Source organism: Calonectris borealis, chromosome 1 (genome assembly GCF_964195595.1).
Source record: "Calonectris borealis chromosome 1, bCalBor7.hap1.2, whole genome shotgun sequence".
Lineage (NCBI taxonomy): Eukaryota > Metazoa > Chordata > Aves > Procellariiformes > Procellariidae > Calonectris > Calonectris borealis.
Window position 1 is genome coordinate 136,728,795 of NC_134312.1, and position 24,158 is coordinate 136,752,952.

The 24,158-nt window shown below is 40.6% G+C and overlaps 1 protein-coding gene across 5 annotated transcripts; it reads right to left on the reverse strand.

Annotated features, from left to right (window-relative positions):
• Nucleotides 1-1,632: 1,632 nt before the first annotated feature.
• TCEANC (transcription elongation factor A N-terminal and central domain containing) lies at nt 1,633-21,904 on the reverse strand. 5 transcript variants are annotated; one of them, XM_075176014.1, is made up of 4 exons: nt 21,765-21,825; nt 19,761-19,932; nt 7,784-8,920; nt 1,633-6,896 (listed from the first exon to the last, which is right to left on the reverse strand). In XM_075176014.1, exons 1-3 carry the CDS (start codon nt 21,783-21,785, stop codon nt 7,830-7,832), a joined length of 1,284 nt encoding a protein of 427 aa, XP_075032115.1. In that variant the 5' UTR covers nt 21,786-21,825; the 3' UTR covers nt 1,633-6,896; nt 7,784-7,829. The 5 variants fall into 5 exon arrangements, with proteins under 5 accessions (XP_075032115.1, XP_075032106.1, XP_075032123.1 ...); XM_075176005.1 differs by having other exon boundaries at nt 1,633-8,920; XM_075176022.1 differs by lacking the exon at nt 19,761-19,932 and having other exon boundaries at nt 1,633-8,920; nt 21,765-21,904.
• Nucleotides 21,905-24,158: the final 2,254 nt, after the last annotated feature.

Here is a 24,158-nt window from a genome sequence, read left to right on the forward strand (position 1 = left end):
AATCCAAAGTATGCTATGCAGAAAGAGCAGTCAGACACTTTTTTCCTGTGGTAATTCAGAATAACGTCAACTTGACTGTTACACAAGATCACAGGAAAAAAGTCTAAAGAAGCTGGTGGTAGAGTCTTTTCTGTGCTCTCACAACTTATCACGAGGATAGGGCAAACTGTAATTAAAATGAAAAGAGCAGAAATTATTTAAGTGTATTTAAAGAAGTTCCCACATCATCAAGAGGAATAGGTGACGACAGGTGTCAGGAAAGAGCATTTGAAATACACCCGTTCGCTCGAGCAGTCATTACATGCTTCCGATCATAAGGGAGATGCAATAGGACTGGAATTGCCACTTGCAGAGTCATCTTGTTTTGGATCCGGTTTACAACACGGCCCAAGGAATGGAAAACAAGCTCTCAGTATCATCAAAAGGAAATGTATCCTACTGACAGGAGCAGGATTATTAAAAGGCAGTCCATGCTAGAGGCAAATCTGATGATACTAGACCCATTCTTATTTAATAAAGCTGACTCTGACATTTTTTAAGTACTTTTTTCCTGGGATCTGCTTTCATCCAATGCTAAATAAAATACAAGTAAGTGTTGGAGGGGTAGAAAAATGGCCTTTTTAAATAATGGTAATTCTAAGACATAAGTTCTAATCACAGCATTATTTTGTGATTTAAAAAGAAAAAAAAATCTGCATTTAGAAGTGGAGGAAATAATTACTCTGTTTTGCACTTGATGCTTTGTGAGATGAAGCTACTATCTTTTTTTCTTGAGACAACACTGGTTCTCAGACACTTCGATACATTTAAGGAAATTTAGAATCATAGAATCATAGAATAGTTTGGGTTGGAAGGGACCTTTAAAGGTCATCTAGTCCAAGCCCCTGCCATGGGCAGGGACATCTTCAACTAGATCAGGTTGCTCAGAGCCCCGTCCAACCTGGCCTTGAATGTTTCCAGGGATGGGGCATCTACCACCACTCTGGTCTGTTCCAGTGTTTCACCACCCTCATTGTGAAAAATTTCTTCCTTATGTCCAATCTAAGTCTACCCTCTTTCAGTTTAAAAGCATTCCCTCTTGTCCTGTCGCAACAGGCCCTGCTAAAAAGTTTGCCACCATCTTTCTTATAAGCCTCCTTTAAGTACTGAAAGGCCGCAATAAGATCTCCCCGAAGCCTTCTCTTCTCCAGGCTGAACAACCCCAACTCTCTCACCCTTTCTTCACAGGAGAGGCGTTCCACCCTCCTGATCATTTTCGTGGCCCTCCTCTGGACCCGCTCCAACAGGTCCCTGTCTTTCTTGTGCTGAGGGCTCCAGAGCTGGACGCAGCACTGCAGGTGGCGTCTCACCCGAGCAGAGCAGAGAGGCAGAATCACCTCCCTCAACCTGCTGGCCACGCTTCTTTTGATGCAGCCCAGGATGCGGTTGGCCTTCTGGGCTGCGAGCGCACATTGCTGGCTCATGTCCAGCTTTTCAACCCCCAGTACCCCCAAGTCCTTCTCGGCAGGGCTGCTCTCAATCCCCTCATCCCCCAGCCTGTATTGATACCGGGGCTTGCCCCGACCCAGATGCAGGACCTTGCACTTGGCCTTGTTGAACCTCAGGAGGTTCACATGGGCCCACTTCTCGAGCTTGTCCAGGTCCCTCAAATTTTTAAAATTCTAGTTAGAAATGAAATTCTTAAACTTCTAAGATAAGATGTATTTTTATTTCTTTTACATGGGAACATAAAAGAAAATAGAAAAGGACCATGCTGTAACCGTGGCCTATTATGCTTATGGTTTTATAGGCATAATGGAGTATCAATAGAGTTACTCTTACGGTTAAAACACACACATGCGTGCTTGAGGATCAGGAACGGAAGGCCCTTATCCCTTGTGTCCACCCTGTTACTTTTATTCATGTATGCAACAAAACCAAGAGTTGCTGTATAACAATCAAAAACTGTAGAACAAATAATGCCGCTGATAGGGCTGGTCACATGAAGTACACCTGCCAGCTCTTAGGAACAGACAGAAGAAAACACCCAGCTAAGATGTGGTTTGAAACATGTACACCAAAATCACTCCTGTTTTAAATTGTGCAGACAGCGTAGGGTGCTGACGGTGGGTGCTGTGGGCTCTGCCCTGCCCGAGGCCGCTGCCTGACCCTCCCGGTGGTGGTGAGCAGGGCTGGGGCAGTGCCGGTGGGGGCAGCCGCCTCAGGGTCCCCCCGCCAGCGGGAGCCACATTCCGGCTCGGGCCCTGTCCGAGCCCCGTGGCCCCGGTCCTGCACCCCACCTCGTGCCCCAACGCCCATTCGACATCCAGCCCAACCTCGGCACGGCCCCCTCCCCACGGACTTGGCTGGTGCTCACTGGAGTTTTGGCTGATTATTGTCACCGGATCTGCCTTGTTTGGGTGCTGTGGGATGGTGACCCTTTTTACTGAAGTCACTGTCCCTGCACGCCTTGTCACCCACCCCCTGCTCCCGGCTCACCTCCTCTTGCACAGCAGCCCACACTTGCTGCTCCCTGAAAGCCGACCCTGCACCTTAAGGATTTTATTCACAGAGTTCAATTCATGAGGAGGTAATTGTTGCTATGTCATGTGCTAGCAAACAGCGCAAATCAACATCCCAATGGCAAATAAAGGGCAATTTTTTCTGTGTGTATGAGAAAGTTCTGTATCAGCAAAGCTCTCATATAATAGAGGTTATGAATAATGCTTTTTACCATCTGTAGTTGGCAAGGAGACTTTGTCCCATCCTGGCAAGTGATGACACGGTCTCAATAAAACATGACTTTGTCACCTCCTGGTTGAATTACAGCAGTACAAAATAAGGGGATATGAAGTCATCTGCTTTTATGGCTCTGCTAATACCAGAATGCAGCAAGCCAGCCCCCAAGCAATCCAAGAAATTATCAAAGTGCTCTTGTTTCTTTCCTTATCTCCCAGGCACTCAATGAACTGCGCCATTACACCCTGAAGATTCCCTGAAGGACTGTAATTCAACATACTTGCTCCTTACCCACAGCCGGTTACCAGGTAACTTTTCTTTTTGCCAAAAAAAGAGCTGTTCCTTTTTTAGATAGAGAGTTGCCGTTTTTGGCTTTAAGAACATAGCAGAGCAGACGGAAAGGAATACATTTTAAATAAACAATAAACAGTACAAATTTCCTTTTGGCTTGGAAAGGAAGAAAGAGTTATAAACAACAAATGGCAGCCGAGTACCTCCCTGAAAAATGCTACCGTAAGAGGGTTACGAGGGAGACCCCAAAAGGCCCTCAACAGAACAAAATGAACTGGATCCGGCAGTGGATCTCCAGGAATCAGGAGTTTTGTCACTGGTGTTAAGGGAGCAACATCAACTCCAATTAATAGACCATTTCTCAGAATAATATCTTTGCTTTCACATTGAAAGTTGTGTGAAATTTATTGTTAATTTAGCTCTCTTCTTAAGACATGTATTACAAGTTCTGCAGCTACAGGCTGCTTAAGCTTTGAGTGCAATCTACAATTAAGACCTTACTGCTAGTATTAAATCATAGGATTCAAGAAGCAGCTGAATTTACAGCGTCTCTGGAAAACCCAGTGAAAATAAACACAGACTTCAGCCTTATTCGGCATACACTTGTCCTATGTCTGTGTGGATCATCTCTAATGTCATGCTCCTTTGTGGAGTAGCATCATGGATATGCTAAACATCCTACCAAAATTAATCATCTCTGCTTAAAAAAGTTAAGACATTTTTTCCCATCTGGAACAAACTGAAAAAAGATAACTTCAACAACATAAAAGAATCTCACTTTTCAAAGCTTTCCTTTTATTCTTGTTTCTGGGCTCTGATGCTCCCTGTACTCCAGTAATCTAGACCCTCCTGCTGGCGCATATGCTGTGTAGTTGCAAGTTGACTTTTTAGAGCCATTTTGAGCCTAGGCACACAATCTTATCCAGCCAAACATTTTAAGCCTGCGCAGTTACACAATCTGGGTAGGGACAATATAACCTATTGACAAACTGCGGCCTGGAGCACTACTTTGCTCAGTGAAACGATGACCACACCTTTTTAAATAAGAGCAATGATTTACTTGAATGACTGTCTCTCATATTTGGCACTTCATGTCTGCACAGTATTCTGACACATAGTGGCACATGACACTACACGACATCTGCTTTCTACTAAACCTTTCAAGTAACAAGGACTGTATACACAGACAGATGGAAAAATGGCCAGTGGTAAAACAACGAACGGCATAAGATGATCAAGAAGGTATTTGTGAGTCAAGATTTTATATACAGTTTCACTAACTGTTAAATGTGAAGTTGCAGGCAGCCTGTTAATCAGCATGAACTAGGCATAAAGTGAAACCGAACCAAGATGAGCTTTTTCACCAGTCCTGGAACAACAAAGCCTCATTTCCTACAGATGTGTGTCCTCAGCACACTTACAATGGGCCCAGTTCACTCTCCCTGCCTCCCAATACTTTCTGCTCCTTTCTGCCAGTATTCCCTCATCTCCTCCTTGTCCCTTGTCTGGGCAAGCAGGAGTGTATTTTGTGCCTGGCTTTTAGGTAATGCTAACAACCTAGCAACTATGTGCGTGTTGAACCAGCAGCTAGCAGCTTGGACTAGGTAACTCCTGAACAAAGGTAAGGGCTCCATCTCTTTCAATAGGAACAGAAATTCTTTTCATGATTACTGGATTTCACAAAATTTACAAATATATTCTCATCTTTTAATGTCTAGCTTTAACTGGATGGGATACAAAGCCAGCTCCCAGGTTCAATTGTTATTGGGAAGGCAGGCAATGGAGGAATGCCTGCTCACAATGTATTACCATGGAAAACTACTTCAAAATGCCGAGTTTACAACTGCAAGGGTACCAAGGACTTGCCCTAAGAGTTCTGACTGCTTTCGGTTTGAAACAGACAGAAGAAAGTTAAGGGATAGCTGTAAAAGGGGCATGGTTATAATCCATTTTTTGACTATCTGCAGTTACTGACAATTGTTTCTATACCATAAGCTGCAACTGCAGTTGTTAGTAATGGGATTTTATTACTTCCATATCTTAGAAGAAAGGGCAAGATGTGAAAGGCTAGAACCAAACGATCCTCTTGCTGCTGCAGGCATGGCTCACTCAGATCCGCAGTGAGGCAGGCTTGCTCAATGATTTGAAAAAGTTTTAAGATATCCGCTGTTTACGTTTTCTTAGCTGCTCAGTAAATATGGATCTGTAGAAAAACCCAGTCATATTGGGGCACATAGCTTAGCACATTAGTGATGGGCAGTTCAAAAGAAAATGATGTTACACATTATGTCACACATGTAGTCAGTATTATGGCTACAAATTTTACCCTCAAAATATATTCTGTCAAAAACACTGTCCCTGCCTCGTAACATTTCCCTTCACCGAGACAAAACTTGGATGAGCTGTACATTACTGGAATGGCTTCAAAACCATCCGCAGGCAGAAATTATTTATAAGTGTCTGTTGTTCACAGCTAAAATAGTCTCCTGCTACACGGTGTTCTGACAGCACAGTGCTGGTGTACAGCTCTCCTCATAATGACCATGACCTCCAAAACAACAGCACACAACTCTGTGTGTACTGTGAACCAGTAACACAGAAGTGTTTGCTTTCCTATGGTTTTATTGAAAGCTAAAAATAATACTTTGCACAGAAGTACTTCCATTTGAACAAGCAGGACTACTGGTAAGCATCAATTCCAGCACATGGGTAAGGGCTGGGAAGGAAGGTCAGATATTAACTGATTGGTTACACAGTTGAACACTGGGGCTCTGGCCTAATGCTTTAATATTTGTTTTACATCAGCGCAATTCCACTAAAACACACATTTTCACATGATAAAAATCTAGGTAATGCCACAGTAAATCACACCGCTGAAAGTTAACTATTAACACTTCATAGAATGGAAAAAATTTTTCTTGGTTGTCTTCAGTAGAATAATAGTAATTGCCTCTTTGTAACATCAGGTTACACACCATTTTCACCATATACAGATAAAGGTCTGTCTTCTGTTTTATTTTTAGTCCTGGCTGGCTTTTAGTTCACCAACAGCTATTTTCTCATCTCATGCCTCTAACTCCTTTCTCTGACAGGCCAAGTGGCTGGAGAGCTCCAGGGCAGTGCCTTAGCCCAGAGAAGCTGACCAGCCTCAGCTGTGTCACAGCTAGATGGGTACAGGAACTGTCCTTAATTCCTCCAGCAAATACTCACCAGGTTTCCCTGCTCAGCTGATGCATTTTAGCCTTCAACTGCAAAATGCCTGTTGTGCATTTGTAAAAGATATCTCCATTAATGCCAAGTATGCAGGTTTAGTGTGTTTATACAACAGGGTGAAACAAAACACTTTCCTCTGTGCCTGAAGCATGACTTTGGCAATCTATTGACTCATTTCACCATGTCGTCCGTACTCCAACAAGGAAACTCATTATGAAGGGTATGTTTCCAAACAGTACTACTGCTTTGCTGCAAGAACCTAACCTCTCAGGCAGGGCAGACTTATTCTTCACTGCATTTCCTTAGGTCCATGAGTGGACACATTCATGTGCTCAGAAAATTAGGACTCAATGCAAGACCCAATTCCTTTTACGGTGACTCAAAAACAGTGAAGAAACCAAAATAGGGACACACAGTACAAACATAGTCTTCTACAGACCAACCGACAGCTGTGAAAGATACCCAGACTCAGGTGGTTCTCCCAGTTCAGAAAAGAAACATCTCCCTAGCTTCTGATATATACTCCATTCAAACTACTCAGCCGATTTTGAAGTAATTATAAGTTTTCCAGAAAAAAAAACCCAGGGCTATTACTTGAGTGAGAATAATGCTAAGGTGATACTTTTTGATAAATGCATGCTTCTAGTATACAGCCAGTGGGAATCCTGTTGACCCTGAAACAAAAACATGTATAAAACCTTTAGCTATTAGATTTCCTCCCATTCATTTTTTCTGGGTAACCTGCACTATATAAAAACATTAATTTGCTCAGTTCAGGACAGATGTCCCAGTTCAAGAGAGGATATCCATTCAGAAAGTAATTAACTCCTATTAACTTCATGCCTTTATTTATTAAATAAAGATAAATTTACTAATGTATTTACATAATTTTCTGAAATAAACCATTGTCTGATCTTGCATTAATTTCTTAACAGTTGCAGGACACACCATCTTGCATTGCAAATCTGAACTGCAAACTGATCGATTGTCACAAGTCATATTTTCCTCCCTTCTGCTAAAGCAGAATTTCATTTTTGCTTTTATTTGCTAGCTGCCTTCTCCCCCTTTTACACTCTATCTTTCATTCCTTTCAGACATTACCTCTCAAACCAACTTAATAATCTAACACTTACTTGCAAAAAGTGATTTAATTAAAGAGTGAATCCATGCTGAACATTCTGCAATGCACGCAAGTGTGTGAACTGCAGTTTTGGAAACAGTTTGTTTACTGTAAACGAAACTTATGTTCTGTGAGAGAACTCTTGCCGAAGATAATGAAAATTCCAAGTACTCAGTATCTTGGGAAAAAAATTTGCAGCACTTGGAATATTTTTAATGGATTTACTAGTGAATATTCCTCTCTCAGATATAGTGTTACCATTTTTTCCCTTTTTTCTTTTATTTCTTTACATATTGACATTATTTAAAAACACATAGATTTATTCAAGTCATCTTCAAAAATAACTTAGCAATTTTTTAAAACTGATTTTGCAGTTTTTAGAGGCAGCGTCTACATAATATCAATACAAAATTTTAAATTATACAGTTTCAACAGAGGTACCTTCTCATAGCTATGTTTCCAAACCACTTATTAAAGAGGAATAGCGTTACAAACAAATCCATCTGCTGTGATACCACTGTTCTCCACATTCATTACAAATAACGTAAGTCAACATTTGTTCATCTGGATTTGTGTTTCGCACCCAACCTGGAAGAAAGAGAGTTCCTCTGGCGATCATAGTGACAGTGCAATCAAATTTTTCACAGCGCCTACACTTTATTTTATTTGTCTGTGTGCCATTAATAACTTGTGGAAGCTGACGTTCCTGAACAGATGATTCTGTGTACAGAGCCCTGAGCTGTTTCAGTTCATCGCTGGCCATTTCCATCGCTGTCATCTCAGCAAAAGCCTTTGGACTCAACGTCCCTGAAAAAAGGTTATGTTTTAAGTGGCAACTTTTAGGGTTCTTCAGGTTAGAGATTTTGCTTCTGATGCAATTTTTATACCTTTTGTCATTTTTAGCATGAAGAGCGAAAATATGTTCTTCGATTTCTTTAGATAGCTCTAGCCATTTATCAGTTTTTTCTTCATCTTTGGTAGAACCAGTCAAAGCTTTATAAAGAAGATCTGTACATTTACACCTCAGAGCTCTCATCGGATCCTGCTGCAGACTTGCTTCATTAACAAGAGGTTTAGAATCTTCATTATCAGTGTGTTGTTCCTCAAAAGAAGAAAGGTCATTCATGCTGCCTTCTGCGTCGTTACATACCACATTTTTAACAGTTTGCAATGGGACCAAAATTTTAGAACTAGTAGCATCTAATGCTTCCTGCTGACATGGTCCTTCAGACAGCGACTGCTCTCTAGGAACCACACCGAGATGTTCAATTTCCTCTTTCACATACACAGAAACTGACTTTTTAACTTGCATTGACTGAACACAGTTATTCTTGTAAAGTGCTTTCCACCTTGATAATAACTGCTTTGCTTTCTTTTTCAACTCTACTGAAGGGCAGCTCTTGAGTACTCTGTATACAGCCTTGGCAACTTCTGTCCCCTGAAGATATTCTACAGTCATATCAACATCTTCAAGTTCTTTGAGATGATCCTCAATATCTTGGAAATTGTTCTCAGACAGTAGCTTTTCAATACAATGGGCTCTGTGTACAATATTTTTCTGGTCAGACATTTTTAAACCTGAAAGCGAAAAAATATTTATCATATTTATTGCAGTTTTGACATTAATTCATTTTCTGTATATTCTCAAAGGGTTTTCTTTTTATGTTATGTTATTTTACGCTATTTTGTTTGTATACCTCACTGGTTTTGCCAGCTTTTTCTTGAAATGGTGTACAGTAGAGTTAGCGGAGCAAATGCAAAATGCAGAGGAGCCTGGGTCCTGGAAATATGCAAGTGGCCATGCAAGGAAAACACTGGCAGAAAGCAGAGTCCACAGGGATTTCTGCTGGGGTAGGGTTAACAATTTAAAAAGTAGGGTATGACACTAATTTTTAAGGAAAAGTACAGTGTCTTGCCAAAAACCACACTAACACCATAATAAAAATGTTTGTCATACTTGTTTTTCTACACATGCACACCACAATAGAAGTTCACAGGGAGATTCTCAACTACTCCAAGAAGGTAGGTAACCTCGAAACCACCCTGCTATATGAGATTACAGGTAGGCTTTGCAGCGTTTGCACATTAGTAGACTCTAGTACAACGGGAATAACGAAGAGCAACGGGTTCTGAAATTCAGCATTTTTCACCAAAAGCACCAGATGATCACCCATTGATGTTTAAAATCTAGATACTGTTATCAAATGATACACTTTCCAAAAAATGAAAAGGAGGCTTTATAGGCAACATATCTCCCCCTCCTCATGCACACAGAGAAACAATAAAAATATTAGTAGGGTTTTTACAGTATTGGTGTTAACAAATTGAATCTAATAAGAATGATGTTTTCGGAAAATCAGTTTGTTTTTCCATCTATCGCAGAAATTTAAAGTCTATTAAAAACCATGCCTGGGACCTTCTGCTGTAACAGGCATTTGAACAACATAATGATCTCACACTGCTGAATACATTCTGTAATAGCTTCCCGATAACCTCCAAAGGCAGATTTGTAAGTAAACACTGCACTAATTTAATCTGAAAGTTGCAATGACATGGAAGTTTACTGCAAGACTTCAAACCCAGGGAGATCATTGCTGTCATCTTTCCAGAATGCATATGCAAAATAATCCTCCTCAGAAAAACTGACTTATGTCTCAACTTCTGGGAACCTGTATTTAAACCTCTTTTTCCGTTTTTCACAGTTTTCAAGCATCTGACTACAAATTAACTCAGTAAAAGTTGCAATGATACAGAATAATAGAGAAATCAAAGTGGGTCCAAAACATCCACATTGTAAGATGCTTTTTTGGTTGCTCATTTTGGGGGGTTGTGTGTTTGGTTGGTTTTTGTTTTTCTAAAATCAGTCATTCCTGCAACTCTACCCTAACTTACCAAGATTTTTTCACAAATCCGTATAATAAATGCTGAGATGTTTGGCTATCTGTGGTTTTGTTTTTAATAAAATCTGCACGCTTCCACTTGGTTTGTTATGAGAAACCCTTTAGTTAATATCAAATATATAGGTTTTGGCATTAGAAGACTAATTTGGAGTAGGGAGCACTGTGTAGCACAGCTATGTTTTTCACAAATTTGTTTGGTTTTGCCACTGTCATGTATATGTTGTAGCCTGTATAATGGAGAATCATTGATACATGCAGAAATTAGATACACGCATCAAGAACGACCCATGAAACATACAAAGTTAGAAAGTTTAAGAAAATTTGCACATTCACATTGTTTTAGTTAATATTAACTTCTACAGTAGACAGATGAGATACTGTGAATCGTTTTTTTTCATTTCAGACTTTTTCCTCAAGCCTTGTTACTTCAAAGGAATAAAATTAACCAGCTAATGTGGACATGGTATCTGACCAAAACCCACTGTCTTAAATGACTTTTTCAAGCACCTGGTGGAGACGTCAGAGTTTTCAGGCCTTTTGAGGAACTTTTGTATGTCACCATAACTTGACACTAGGGATTTCTTCAATTACTAAACACTGAGTAGCTAAACACATTTTATTGGGAGCTGCAAAGCAACGGTTTGGGGCTACTCTGCAGCAAGTTTAAGTGAGTGAGCCTGACATAACTCAGTGGATCTTAAACCCAAAACACCATTCTGGTTCCTACATGACCCTCAACCTTTCACTTGCTATGCAAGAGATCACGTTATATCTCTTCCAAAAGTTTCTCTTTATAGCTGCCAACAGAGAAGCAAGTTGGACTAGTAAAATTTTAACTGAGGTCCCCACCGCCGCCCTTTCCCTTGCCAGCTCTGGCATCATATTACAGTTTGATTATCAAGGCAGGGCAGCTCAAAAATAGCGACACCTGCAAAACAGTTTCAAAACAGCGACATTTACAAACTTCTAATTGCTATTTTTGGAAATTCTTAAAAGTTAAAGATACACCCCTCTATATCCTAAAAAGTACCTAAAGCATGCTCCCATGTATTCTGATGTGTTAAATGAAAAGAAAAAGGGGATTTCAGAATGCTCTGTGCAAATTTACACACAAAAAGAGTTAATACTACTAATATTATTCTCCTGTTTGCTGGAAAGAATTAAATGTAGAATGCAGAACTGAATGGTATGTTGTGAGTGTTACGTTAACTCTTTTCTTAGGAGTTAGTCTTCTCAATTTGTGCACAAAACCAGTGTTTTGTCTGAAGTTGCATACATTCCGGTTCTACTCTAGAAAAAGTCATCTGCCTGATAGAGATGGATACAAGGCTAACTACACATGTCCACGTTTAAAGGAACTCATAAGCAGATTTCTTGCATCACCACTGTTTCCATGATGAAACCTCCTGAGAATGGGAGGAGAGGAGGGACAAGTGATATAGCTGGGTAATTTGCACGCTCTGTTGCTTTCTATGACCACCAGCCCAGCTAACTTATTTTCTGCATGACAGAAGTAAGTTCAAACTTTAGGTAGGGCCTCAGAGCTCCACAAAAGAAAAGGTCAGAGACAGAGAAAGCAGAAACCTTCACCTGTTTCTATAATCCTGAACCACAGACCAACCTGACCTCCGCAGTGAATGATCTCTGCATTCACTTAACTTGTAAACAGCTCATTCTTGCCTGGTATTTTGAAGTCCTGCAAAACCTCAATAATGGCTATTACAGAAACTGATTTACTACTTGAAGAAGTTTCAGAATCAGAGAAACAGGATGCATTTTTCAAATACTTAAGTTGAACTCCATGCATCGTCATACTGAAAAGCACATATAATTGCATCCTCGTTCATCTGTTCTGCTGTAGGAACACGCAGAGGCTGAGAGTGGGAAGAGGTGTTCTCTTATGTAGGGCAGCCATCACCACAGCATGGTACCCCGTCTCTAAGTAGCTGACATCAGAAAATGATGATCTGCTAGCATTTGCTGTTTTTCATGCAATCTAGGGCGGAGTTGGTGACACAGTTATATGCTTAACCAGTATGATTGTCTTATGCCTTAGAATCAGTTCTGCTCTCCAACATACTCCACTTCAAACGTAATTTTCTTCAGTTCTTGTACCTATCTATGTATTGTATTATGCTACACATACCATAAAATACACTTATCCAAATGCAAGATGACTTCATGAATTCTCTCTCTCTATATATATAGTATACAGGGCTATGGACATGCAAAGAAATTACTACACACAAAGTGCTCTGCTGATAATTTGTCCAGGCCTCACAAAGGTAAGGTATTTTGATCTTTCATTGAGGACTATGCTTCCTAGAAAGTTTCCTCTCTAATACTGCAGGGTGAGGATCCATATGTAAGAAACGGTGCATAAAGTCCATGGATATCACCTGCTTTATGGTAGTGGTCCTTGCTCGTGATTATCCACTTGACCCTAGGCAGCCCATCACAGTGGCAAGGTGAAGACATGCCCATTTCTGACGCCAGTCTCACGGAAGAAAATTATATGGCTGAAAAAGACTCCTTTGGCTCCACAGCTATGAGCGGGCATTGGCAGCTGGGGTGACTAACGCAAAGCCTCTAAGGGGAGTTAGAGCCCACGCGGCAGCATCTGCAGCGAGAACGAAGCCATTCTCCCACACACTCACAGTGAATTACCTTACACTTACAGGACACCTACAGCTAGTGAGAAGGAACTGACATATGCTAACTCATCACCCCAAACTAAGATGCTTTTTTTCTAATAGGCAGATCTAAGACAACCTGGTTTGTTTTTTTTTTAACCCTTTACCAGATATTTAAAAGGCTGGTTTAGATTGCATTAAATGCAGTATATATCTTCTACCTTAGGACTTTCTCCACACGTGCGCTAACGCAATATATTAAATTATTAGAAATTTTAAGATCTTCTTAGTCATGCATTGACTTTTTCAAGTTTATGCAACATTAAATTCAAGCACATAAATGTTGTGGTAGCAGTTAAATAAGCAAACTGAAAACAGAATATGGACATGAAAATATGAACAATGATTTTAAAATAATTTTGGAAGTTCAACCACCTAACAGAGTGGTTTAAGTCAAAACAATCACTTCTAAGGGAATGCTTTCCTCAACATGTACAACATATAGCAAAGAGGTAAGACTGAGTGACTCCCTTCTAACTTATTAAGCAAAGCTAGGTAAAAGTAACAGAAAAAATAAGTCATCAAAAATATATGACAAGAACAGAACCAAGTCCATAATTAATTACTTCAATGGAGTGGGATATTCACTGGTAACTGGCAGAAGCACAAGAAACACCCAGCAGAGAAACCACTAAATAAAGGTAATAAACATGTCTTTATTTCAGTGACAATAGAGAGGTTTCTGTGGGGAAAGCATTCTTGGAATGGCGCTGGCTTTGTTGCGTGTACCTAGTTTGCAAAGGATTTTAAGATCCTTCGAGATGAAAAGTAATACATACATCTGAAATACTACGCTAACTACTCAATCATAAATTTCATCTCAGCTTCCAAATTAAAAGGTAGTGTGGTGGGGGGGGGGAAAAAAAGTTGTTTGTGCATTTGTTGCCCTATAAGTCAAGCAAGGACTGGATTTATCACCAAGGTTGACAGAGACCATTATTTTACAGGATCAGAAATTAAACAGAGATTCCTGAACTTATAAAGAACATGTAAGATTATGAAACGGTTCATTTTACTACTGCTGGCTTCCTTCTAAAGATGAGGCAGAGCTCTTCTTTAATACTGGGAATCCTGCGTAGCATTTCGTATTAAGTCTGGATGTCAAGGACCTCTTCGGCTTCTCTAATCAAGGCACAACATGATTTCCTCAGACAACTGTAGAAAACATGTTTTTTCATGTTCTTATAGGGAGAAACAAGAAATTACTGACGCAGTGGTATTACTGGAGTGTATTTTCTAGCCAAAGTTCACTGGGAACCTAAGTATAGCAGGCCTGAGTTCTTTCGTGCTCAGACTCCCGTTCCTTGAACTCTGATGTTTCTGCTGTAAATCAGGGTTTTGCTGTTTGTGGAATGATGGCAAAACCTCCAGGTCCAGGTATGCTTTATTTTGTTACTTTGTAGAAAGAATAGTGGAAGTCTGTGATACTCGAGACAGCTGCCAGATCTCTGACTGCCCACTGGCAAGGGATTTTTTGAGTTTTCTGCTATGTCAGATAAGCAAAATCATTGATTGAAGTAAGAGTTATTTCAAAAAAATTAAAGAAATAAGAGCTTAAAACAGCTCTAGGTAGTCTACAAATATTTATCATTCTCTCCAGTTCTCAAGTGACAAAAGTGAGGCTTACAGGGTGAAATAACTTGCTCAAGCTGTTTCAATAGGTCAGCTGCAGAACAAAGACCATGATCATAACCCCTTAACCCACAGTTCTAGTTCTCTGACAACCCCACAGTCCTCAGCAGCTGTTCATAATGTTCAACGCTGGGGGAGGAAACAAAAAGACAGAACAAAGATAGAACAAAGAGGAGATTGGGGGAAGCCTCAAAACTTTCTGAAGAGAAAGCAAGTGTTTCACAGAAACCAAGCTGCAATTCCAAATGGGAAATTATCTTACCACTTGAGGGAGCTGTAGCATAGCAAACCCATGGAGTCTTGTGAAATGTGCATAATAGAAACTCCAACCTCTTAAGAAAAAAGATAAAACAATTTCCCTATGACCTTTAGGAGACTTCACATTTTTAGGGTACTTATTTGCCTAAATTTAGCAAAAAAACCCTGTAAGTCCAAAGGTGCTGAGATACAGACAGGAGCGAAATGGTGCATCCCTTATGCAGTCATTGTCCTGTTCATTGTTCTTTCATTCAACATTTTTTAAATTTGGAATTTGACCACTTTTCTACCTGATTTAATGCTATTTGGCAAATGCTGCTGAACAAATTTTTGTAAAATTAACTGAATTGTACTCAGTCAGCACTGTTTTGCTATCTTCCTAGTTCCAAGAGGTAAGAAATCCAAGAAAAAGAATTTTTTTTGCTTAAGTTATGAAATGAATAGTGCATTTTTGTTATTGCAAAGATGCAAGAACAAAAGTACAAATGATAGTATCACAGTTTCGTGCAGCACAAAATAAACATCCTCATCCCTCCTACAACTACACAAGGCATTTCCATCCTGCTTAACTTTAGCAACGCGTGAGAGCATCTGTTTGAGCTCCAAGTGTCTATTGAAGGTTTCAAGGTAGAGATTGACTCATATTTACAATGAGACTCTGTAATGCTGTGCTGATGAGGTACTTTCTTGCCAAATCATTAGAAACTCTCACACTGACTGCATGATATAATGAGTCACTTGTGTATACAAGAATAAATGATGGTGATCAATAAAATTCTTGTAAGTCAGTTTGCTCCTAAGGAAAAAAAGATCAGGCTACCTGAGGTTTAAAATACGGCCATCCTGTAACAATACCAAGTTGAATCAGAACTTTTTTAAACAGTAAAATGACTAAGCAGGAGAAAACAAACAAACAAACCAACCAACCCAGCCTGAGACACTTGGTGCTAACTGCAAAGCCAGACCCTGGGAAAAACATTGCCCCCTCCAAAACCATTTGGGGTAAATGCCTTGTCTCTGCAATACACCTTATCTGGTTCAAAGCCACAGCACAGCTAACTCCTACTGATAAACCAAGACAAACTCAGAATGCATCCAAATAAGTGTGGATGAATGTCTTGGAAGGGTAGAGAAGGCTGAACACCAGTCCTCTTCTCCCTCATCCCAACCTCAGATGTAGACAATTTTTTTCTCCAAGGAATTCTATGTAATCAGAAGAAAATCCAGACCACAGCCAAGACAAAGATCAGAAGAAGCCAAGTACTCCTAACAGTGTAATAAATTTTCTGCCAAAAATGTGGTTAATGCTATAGCAGAGATGGTGCATAGCACAGTCCTGCAAACACCAGATTTCTTGCTTTGGGCAACCTAAATTCCATATAAACAATGAAAATGATCAAATGCTATTTTAAACTCAGAGCCTAAGAGGAAATCAGAGAATTCTCACAGCCAGCCTCCAGACCCAAAAACATTCCTTCATCCTATCTACAGTGGAAAAGCGGTTATCAAAGATGTCACCAAGAAATCATTTTCCAGGGCTTTTATTTCATCTTGGCAAAAATCAGAGAGCTCTTCCTGTCTCTCAGCAGGACTGCCTCCCACCCCTAAAAATTTCTGAACTATACAGAAATTCATCTTCGAAGAATAGCCACACGAATAAATCTAAATTAACAGGAAAATAATTGAGACAATACAGCAGTACTATTGCCAGATGTCCATGACCACTGACACCTCACTGACCAAGAGCTACCTCTCGGCCAAAGATGCAAAAGCAGCGGAGTATGTGAGCTCAGGATTATTGCAAAACCATTCCCCAAAAATCTCTACTTCACTTGCAGAATGCTATCACTGTAATGCCAGAGGCAAAATGCATCTTTTATTCTTCTGCACACAACGGAATAGAGTCACAGTGAGCAAGAAAAACCAAAATTAAGTAAGAATACTACATAAAACATTGTTTCAAGAAATTTTCCAGGACAACATCCGGTAACAGAGTATGTGCACAATGGAAAGTAGTCTCATGGAGCAATAGCTTTGATCTGCATCTTTTACATCAGTGGCTGCTTGAACTACTGCGCTCTTAACTAATCTGGAGCTATACTGTCTCTACGCTGTGTTTCTCTCACTGGAACCATTCTCCCACAGCTTTCTTCCCAAGAGAGGGAGTTTGCAGGGGAGAGAGGGCAGAGTACATCGCATTCATGTGAGGATGCACACAGTAGCCTCTTTTACAAGGCAAATTTTTAATCTTGATTTGGAGTTGCTTCTCCTTGAACCCCTATTTTTAATTAAAATAGAATTCTTATTTCCGTTTAAAAAAAAATTAAAAAATCAGTAGACTGCATAATGAAGTTATCAAGCCTCAGGGATCAACCCCAAAGTAGAGTTGTCAGCACATTTTTCTAATAAGATCAAACAAACATGCATGGATTTAATAAGATAGGAAAAGCTGTTGCCCTTACCAGACTGCTTAGCCACTGGCCTCGTTTGACCTCAGTATATAAGCTGGAGCTCAGGAAAAGACTCAAAATACTACAGCTACACAGACGAATAACACCTCTGACTTGTCTCACGGCAAAAAGTAGCTGAGAAAATTCTTTACGAATTGAACAGCTACAGCTGGTTTGAGTTCTAGGAGCTCCAGCTGATGTGACAGTGGACACACACATCCCAGCAGTTACCTTGCTAACGATTTCTTTAATAATTTAGTTTAGAATTAAACTGATTCTCACTGGAAGATATTTTAGCTTTTCCTGTATCTTGTCTGCCTTACCCATGTGAATTTTTCTACTGAACTGACTGGTTATCTGAGTTAGACTCAGTTAGACCTTAAACCCTGAAAATGTTACTTGTAACATTGATTCCACTGATTTGAAACCTCTATTTCTATTCATATGGTTGACCTTTTTAACAAAATACTTCTAAGGAGTTAAATAAAATGAAAAAATTTAGTTTTAACAAGTTATAGATTGGAAGTATCAACTGGAGGTATTAGCTAATCTCTTCCACAATAGGATAGCTATACAGATTCACAATACATTCTAATACATTATAATTCAATGCGGCAATAATAAAATGTGTATCTAGTTCAGAGAGATTCGTCATTAACAGTTTCATTTGAAATTACGTATAAATAACGTGTGCTTTATTTGCTTTAAAATTTGCACCATTTCACATAAAGAAACACTTACATGGTTTCTCTAATCTACAGCCAGATGGTTTTTCAGTATTAACTAACTTTATTCAGAATCATGCTTTCAAGTTTGGGCACAAGGTCACAAAAATTTTCCATGGGGCTCTCTGGTTTTTCAAATTTTTATGACAAAGCCTTATCAAAGCTGGCAGAGGAATACTTTTTCTCTCAGCCACTTTCCACTTGCCAGTATGAGGTACTGGCTGGAGCTTCCAGCAGGTCAAAAGTCAGGCTTTTGATACACGGGATACATTTTCAAAACATAAACTACCGTTTTGGCCACAAGTGACAAATATACATATGAAAAGAAGAGTGCTGAATGAAATTTAAGCAGATGACTCGGACGTGAATTAATGCTACCTAGCTATGGTAGGGGCACAGACTGCGACATACGTATTTTGCACTAATTAAGCTGACCTGCTAGAGTGAAGTTTATCAAGGGGTTCAGGCTTTTTGCGGGGCTGCACACAATTTTTCACAAATCACACAATAATTTTTGTGATCATAAATTAACAGAGTCTCTTGCAAACTGAAGAGTACAACTTATCATCTGCACAAAAAACCGAAGCTTGCTAGAAGTACATTTGGCATCTTCCCAACACGCCTCTGTCATGAAGAGCAAAGCTTAACCTGGGACAAGTAGAAAATACTAATACCATTCCAATAACATCATCTACCTTAGCACCCAATCAAAACTTCACTGCGTGAAATTATTTTATTTGCACTTTGTGAAACGATTGCTTCATTTCCTAACATTCATATTTTTGCAACAGTAACAGATTTTAAACCAAAAAGAAATTATTATTATTACTACTAAATTTGAAAGACAATATGAAGAATATTTCACTATTTTCCCACCACAAGAGGAAGCTATAAACATTCTTCCTCACTCAAGAAATATACCAGGCGATACTAATATGATTTAAGCAGCTTAGTGTCATCGTTTATTAATTAACTACTTTAATTCAATACAGTTTGGTCTCCTAAACCGTTCATCTGCATGGATGCAAATGATCATATTCATAATTCCAATCATCTCCCATGGGGAAGGTGGTTTCTTCAACATACATTAACTGTATTGCCTTATGTAAGTAATGCTAACAGTCCCAGTTCATGAAGCACATGCGCTCTCTCTCTGTCTCTCTCCACCATTGGGGTTGTATCAGACATCTGGACTGCTCCCTCTACTCAATGTCTGTGCACAAGGAGCATTCATAAAGCTGTCCTCCAAACACTGGGAAATCATAATTCAAAATCCTCAATACACTTAGATTGGCTTATACACTATAATGCTTTCAGAAGTAAAAAGTTGGGAGTTGTTCTGCATTTATTTTAAGGCTGTAAGCCTCTAGTGTTCCCATCTTTCCTTCACAGACAAAATGATTAAGAGTTTACTTTTTTGAAAAAGAAAGGTTACACTATCATGTACAACATGGCTCCAAGGACCAGTATTTGAAGGAATCAGTTTTGAGCATTCTACTGTAACTGTAAAGAACTGACCATACTTTCCCTGTTGACCTATAATTACGATAATGATGTTACCTCTCATGTTCCTGTTTGGTATTAGAGCTATCCTCCACTATTTTCTAACTTCCTTTTAAATTTCTTGTTCATTTACCTAGGTAGAATTAATTGGGTGGGGTTTTTTAAACCACTGAAGTAAAGAACTTGTTGTGAGCTGCAGGTTTAAAACTGGCTTTTAAGTGACAGATCTCATCTAACATTCTTGCGCATCCACTTACTTTTCAGTCTCCATAAATACTGTTTATATCCTCTTGCAGATGTACTGATTTGAAACCTGGACAGCCTCAATCTAAACAAAGCTTTCCTAAGGTGGATCTCATATCCTTCTTTCAGTAAGCTTCTGCATTGGCACAGAAGTCCAACAAAACAGACTGGTTTGCAGATAGGAGCCTAAATCAACAAGAAAAAATGTACTTAAGACATCTATTCAAAGTACGTTTGTTCACTTAATGCTTTAGAAACAAAATGAGTCATTTTGGAGAGGAACAAGCAATTCTTTCTCTTGAATACATTTCCTTGACAAAATAGCTTTAAAGATTATTCTTACATAGAGCTAGCAAAGGCTTCAATTCTAGCACAGTACAAGCAAAAGTAAATGTTCAGTATGCAATGTCTTTTTATGGCAAATTGTGCTGACAAATTAATATAAAAATTGAACATGTAAGTAATAAAAACATGTTTTATGAACTTTTGTGAGTTTTTGATCATTTGTCAGATCAACACAGACTTTTTATTGCTGTAACGTTCAATTTCTAGTTAAGCCTCGGCTCAATACTGTTTCTATTTGTCATTCCATTGTCAGGGACATACTTACATTAGATATTGCTTTATCATTCTTTTACAGGTTTTCCACTGAAAAATGATTTAAGTTTTTCCCTTTAAAAATAAATCCTTTGTATGAAGAAGAGCACATATGTTCCTGACCCCTCTACAGAGAAAGTATATGATATAATCAAAGGGTATTTGTAAGATATTATTAGTGTCAGCTAAAATTCTTTCTGCTAAAACATGAATACTTAAATATGAAAGTACACAACGTCTAAACATTTGAGAGTCTTGGTCAAGACACCTGAGGCAGTGGTTGAAATAAGATGTGAAATACACTTGAAATGAAAGGGATTTTTATGTATTTAATTATTAAAAATAATACTACACTGAAAAGTGTGAACTTTTAATTCCTTTCTATATTTATGCCAGTGTTTGACTTATCTCAAGACATCAATGCTGCAAGGAGACCAATATAATAAATCCTAAAAAATTCCCATACTACTACCATCACAGATAACCATCCTGCAATTTTCACGGTCAGCCTCCTCTGTGAGTGGGAATTACAGCTGCTTATGATATAAATCAGTAGGGTAATTACCACAGCTGGGAGAAGCAGCCCAGCCGTATGTACTTGTCTGAAAGCAGCTGACGTTTGCCTGACGTGGAAGCCAGCGCAAGTGACAGCTTGTCTGGAAGAGGTTTGGAGTCGGCCTCACGACGCCAGCAGCTGACCAAGACCACTGTAACCTGCATCTCAGACACCGGCCCAAGAAACTAGGTGGAGATCAGCCTACAAATTAGCCTGCAATCACTCCCATAAAACGTCTGGGCCAGTTCACGCAGTAACTGCCACTCAGTAGTGCCATGGGTACGCTAACTCCGTGGTTTTTCTCCAAATCCTTCATGAAAACCTCCTCAGGTCTGTTCCTCCTACACATCCTCAGCCCCACCTACCTTAAGTTTGACCTACTGCTGTATTACTTAGGGGCGAAACGTTGCCCCTCCTCAGACTCCTGGCACACCCAAGGCAGAAGGAGAAGCAAGCGCGGACCTACCTACCAACGTCCCCCACTCCTCAGGGAGCTGATACCGCCGCCCCCGTTCCCGTTTGGCCCCCGAGGCCAGAGCCGGGGTTAGCACCGTGCTAACGGGCAAACCGGACCTGGGGAGAAGCGGGGCGGTTTGTGTCTCCTGGGGGTCGAGGCCGCGCGGGGGTCCCGCCCGCTGCGGGACGCCATTTCATGGCGTTGCGAGCAACTCCCGCACCGCTCGTTACCGCCGCCCCCCCCCCCCCGGACCTCACCCCCACGGCCAGGGTACGGGGAAGCGTCTCCTCGGCATCACGAGGAGGGGGGAGCTGCGCGCCTCACTCCCGCAGCCCCTGGCGAAACACACAGCGCTATGACCACCCCCCCATCCTCCTCCTACCCCGGCAGCAAGGCCGGCGCCGTTACCTCCGCAGCGGGCCTCAACATGGCGCCTCCCGCCCTCTCCCTGCTCAGCGCCCCGCCGCCGCCATCTCTGCGAGCGGGCGGGCCGGACCGCGGGGGTGAGCGGCTGCGCGCTCGCCCCAGCGCCGGCGGAACGCCCTGGTGTGGGCACTCGCCTCACTGCCTGGGCAGCTCTGCTTGCTCCATCAGTGGGCGGGGGGGCCCGGCGGTGAAGCTGCCCCCGGGCTGAAAAGCCACGTCCCGTTGTCAGACGGCCATGAGGGGTGGCGGGGAGGGGGCATATTCAGTGTGAGCTCCTGTACTGTCCCCCAGGGCCACCGGAGGGCTGAAAGCACCCTGGAGAAAGGAACAGCCACGGAAATGACTTGCTTTCCTAAGCAGCCTGAGGTGTGAAGGCACAGCTTCCACTGAGGCTGCTGTTTTGGGCATTGCTCCGTTCTGGCATCTGACACGGTTGTGGGGTGAAAGGGGCACCGCGATGCTGCCCTGGGGCCCCCGAGCTGGGCACAGCCTTCCCCCTGGTGCCCGGCTGCGTGGTGGTGGGAGCCCTGCCATGCGGATGGAGCAGGAGCTGGACACAGGCCTTGTGAGTGGGGCTTTGGGAGCGCTCCGATTGGGAAAGCTGGAAAAGCACTTTGGGTCCCCTCAGCCCTGAGATGGATGAAAAAGTAGGTGATATTCATGTGATTTTAAACTTCAACCTCAGTCGTGAAATGGTCCTTCTCAAGCAAACAGTGCGAGACACCAAATAATGGTAAATGAATATCATACCTAAGGCTAATGGAGAACAGAAAAAACATTGTAAAACTTACCATTTTCAACATTGTACTGCATTACTTTTAGTGTAACCAACTAATCTGTTGGATGACAAATGGAGCTGTTGGTATACACAGGGTTAAAGAAAATAAATATTATAAAACTTACTTTACGGAGTAAGAGGTTTTGGATATAATGAAGTGTTCTTGACATATCACATTATGCAGTAAACACCTAAAATTTGATGTATTTTAGTCAAAGCAAAAGTATTTGCTGTTGCCTTTATTGCAGTGCCTTCCTCTTTCATATGTTTTACGTAGGCATTCAAAATGATTTTGTAAAAGATTAATACTTCTAGAAATTCGTCTCTACAGCAAATGTACAGGTGTATGCTGGGCTTTTCTCAATTACAGTAAAAAGTCGGTGTGATTTTTTTAATACACTGGTATTTATTAATACGCTGGTTTTATTCACTAATGAGGCCTATGTTGCCCTCTGCTGACAGTAAACTGAACTTACCTACCTGAACTTGCCGAATATGTTTCAGCATGAGTATCATGTCTGGCAGACACACTTCTTTTTCACAATTTTCACGTAATGAACATCACCAGTACTAATCACAAAGAAAAAAAAAGCCTTGCATTGTTGTATAGGATGTAAAAAATCACATAAGCAATATATTAAATTATTGTAATGAACCAGTGATCAGTGTTCGTTATTGAGTGGTATCAAACCTTTCCTTGCTAGTGCTGTAGAGGTTGCATTGTACAATGATAACTGAAGAACCCTAAATGATTGCTAATTCTGTTTAATACTTAACTCGCAATGTATTTGTGCCAAACTCACAAATTCATCAGTGATTAAACGCATGGTGCAGTGGTTTGTCCTGGCTAGCTGGAGGCCACAGTTGAGATCAGGCTTCCTTTTTGCCTTGTCTTTGTGGCTCACACAGCAACAATGTGTGGGACAAAAGCTATCCCAAAGAGTCCGTAGTTTTATGAAACAAGAGATGAAGCATTTGAAGCAGATGACATGATTGTCCAGAACTGGCACAATAAAATAGTAACAGAACAGGAACGCAGTCCAGGCCTTCCAGGTCCAAATGTGGCATACCATCCAATGGCCTGTCTTATATATTTTTAAGTATTTTGCAGCATACGTATGTCATGAGCTCAGCAGCAGCTATCATTGCAATATTCAAGAGTTCACAGTTTAGTTTCAGTTTGGGGCTCCCAGGATAAGGCTTTTGAATGCTAGTTTTCTTTAACCTTTCTCTGTCTGTATGATTATGAGCACAGTACATATAGGATTCCTTATATCCTCAGCTGAAAGTGCCTTGCCTACTGCAGGGGCAGGAAGGCACAAGAACGAGTATGACTTGCTCCTTATGATTAGCCCTCCTTTGAGCAGGGATCAAAACTGAGGATGCCCCTCCTGGAGGCGAGTTCCTCACTCAGAGGTCTGCTCAGGCATCTCCATTAAATGGTCTTTGGTCTAATGAGGGATCATTATTCCAGTTTCCCATTTGCAATAATGCTTTCTCAATTACCCCTGAAGTAAAGCAAAACAAAAATATGATAAAAATTATATACCCATTATATTCATACATATATGTATATGTGTGTAATGATATATATGTAC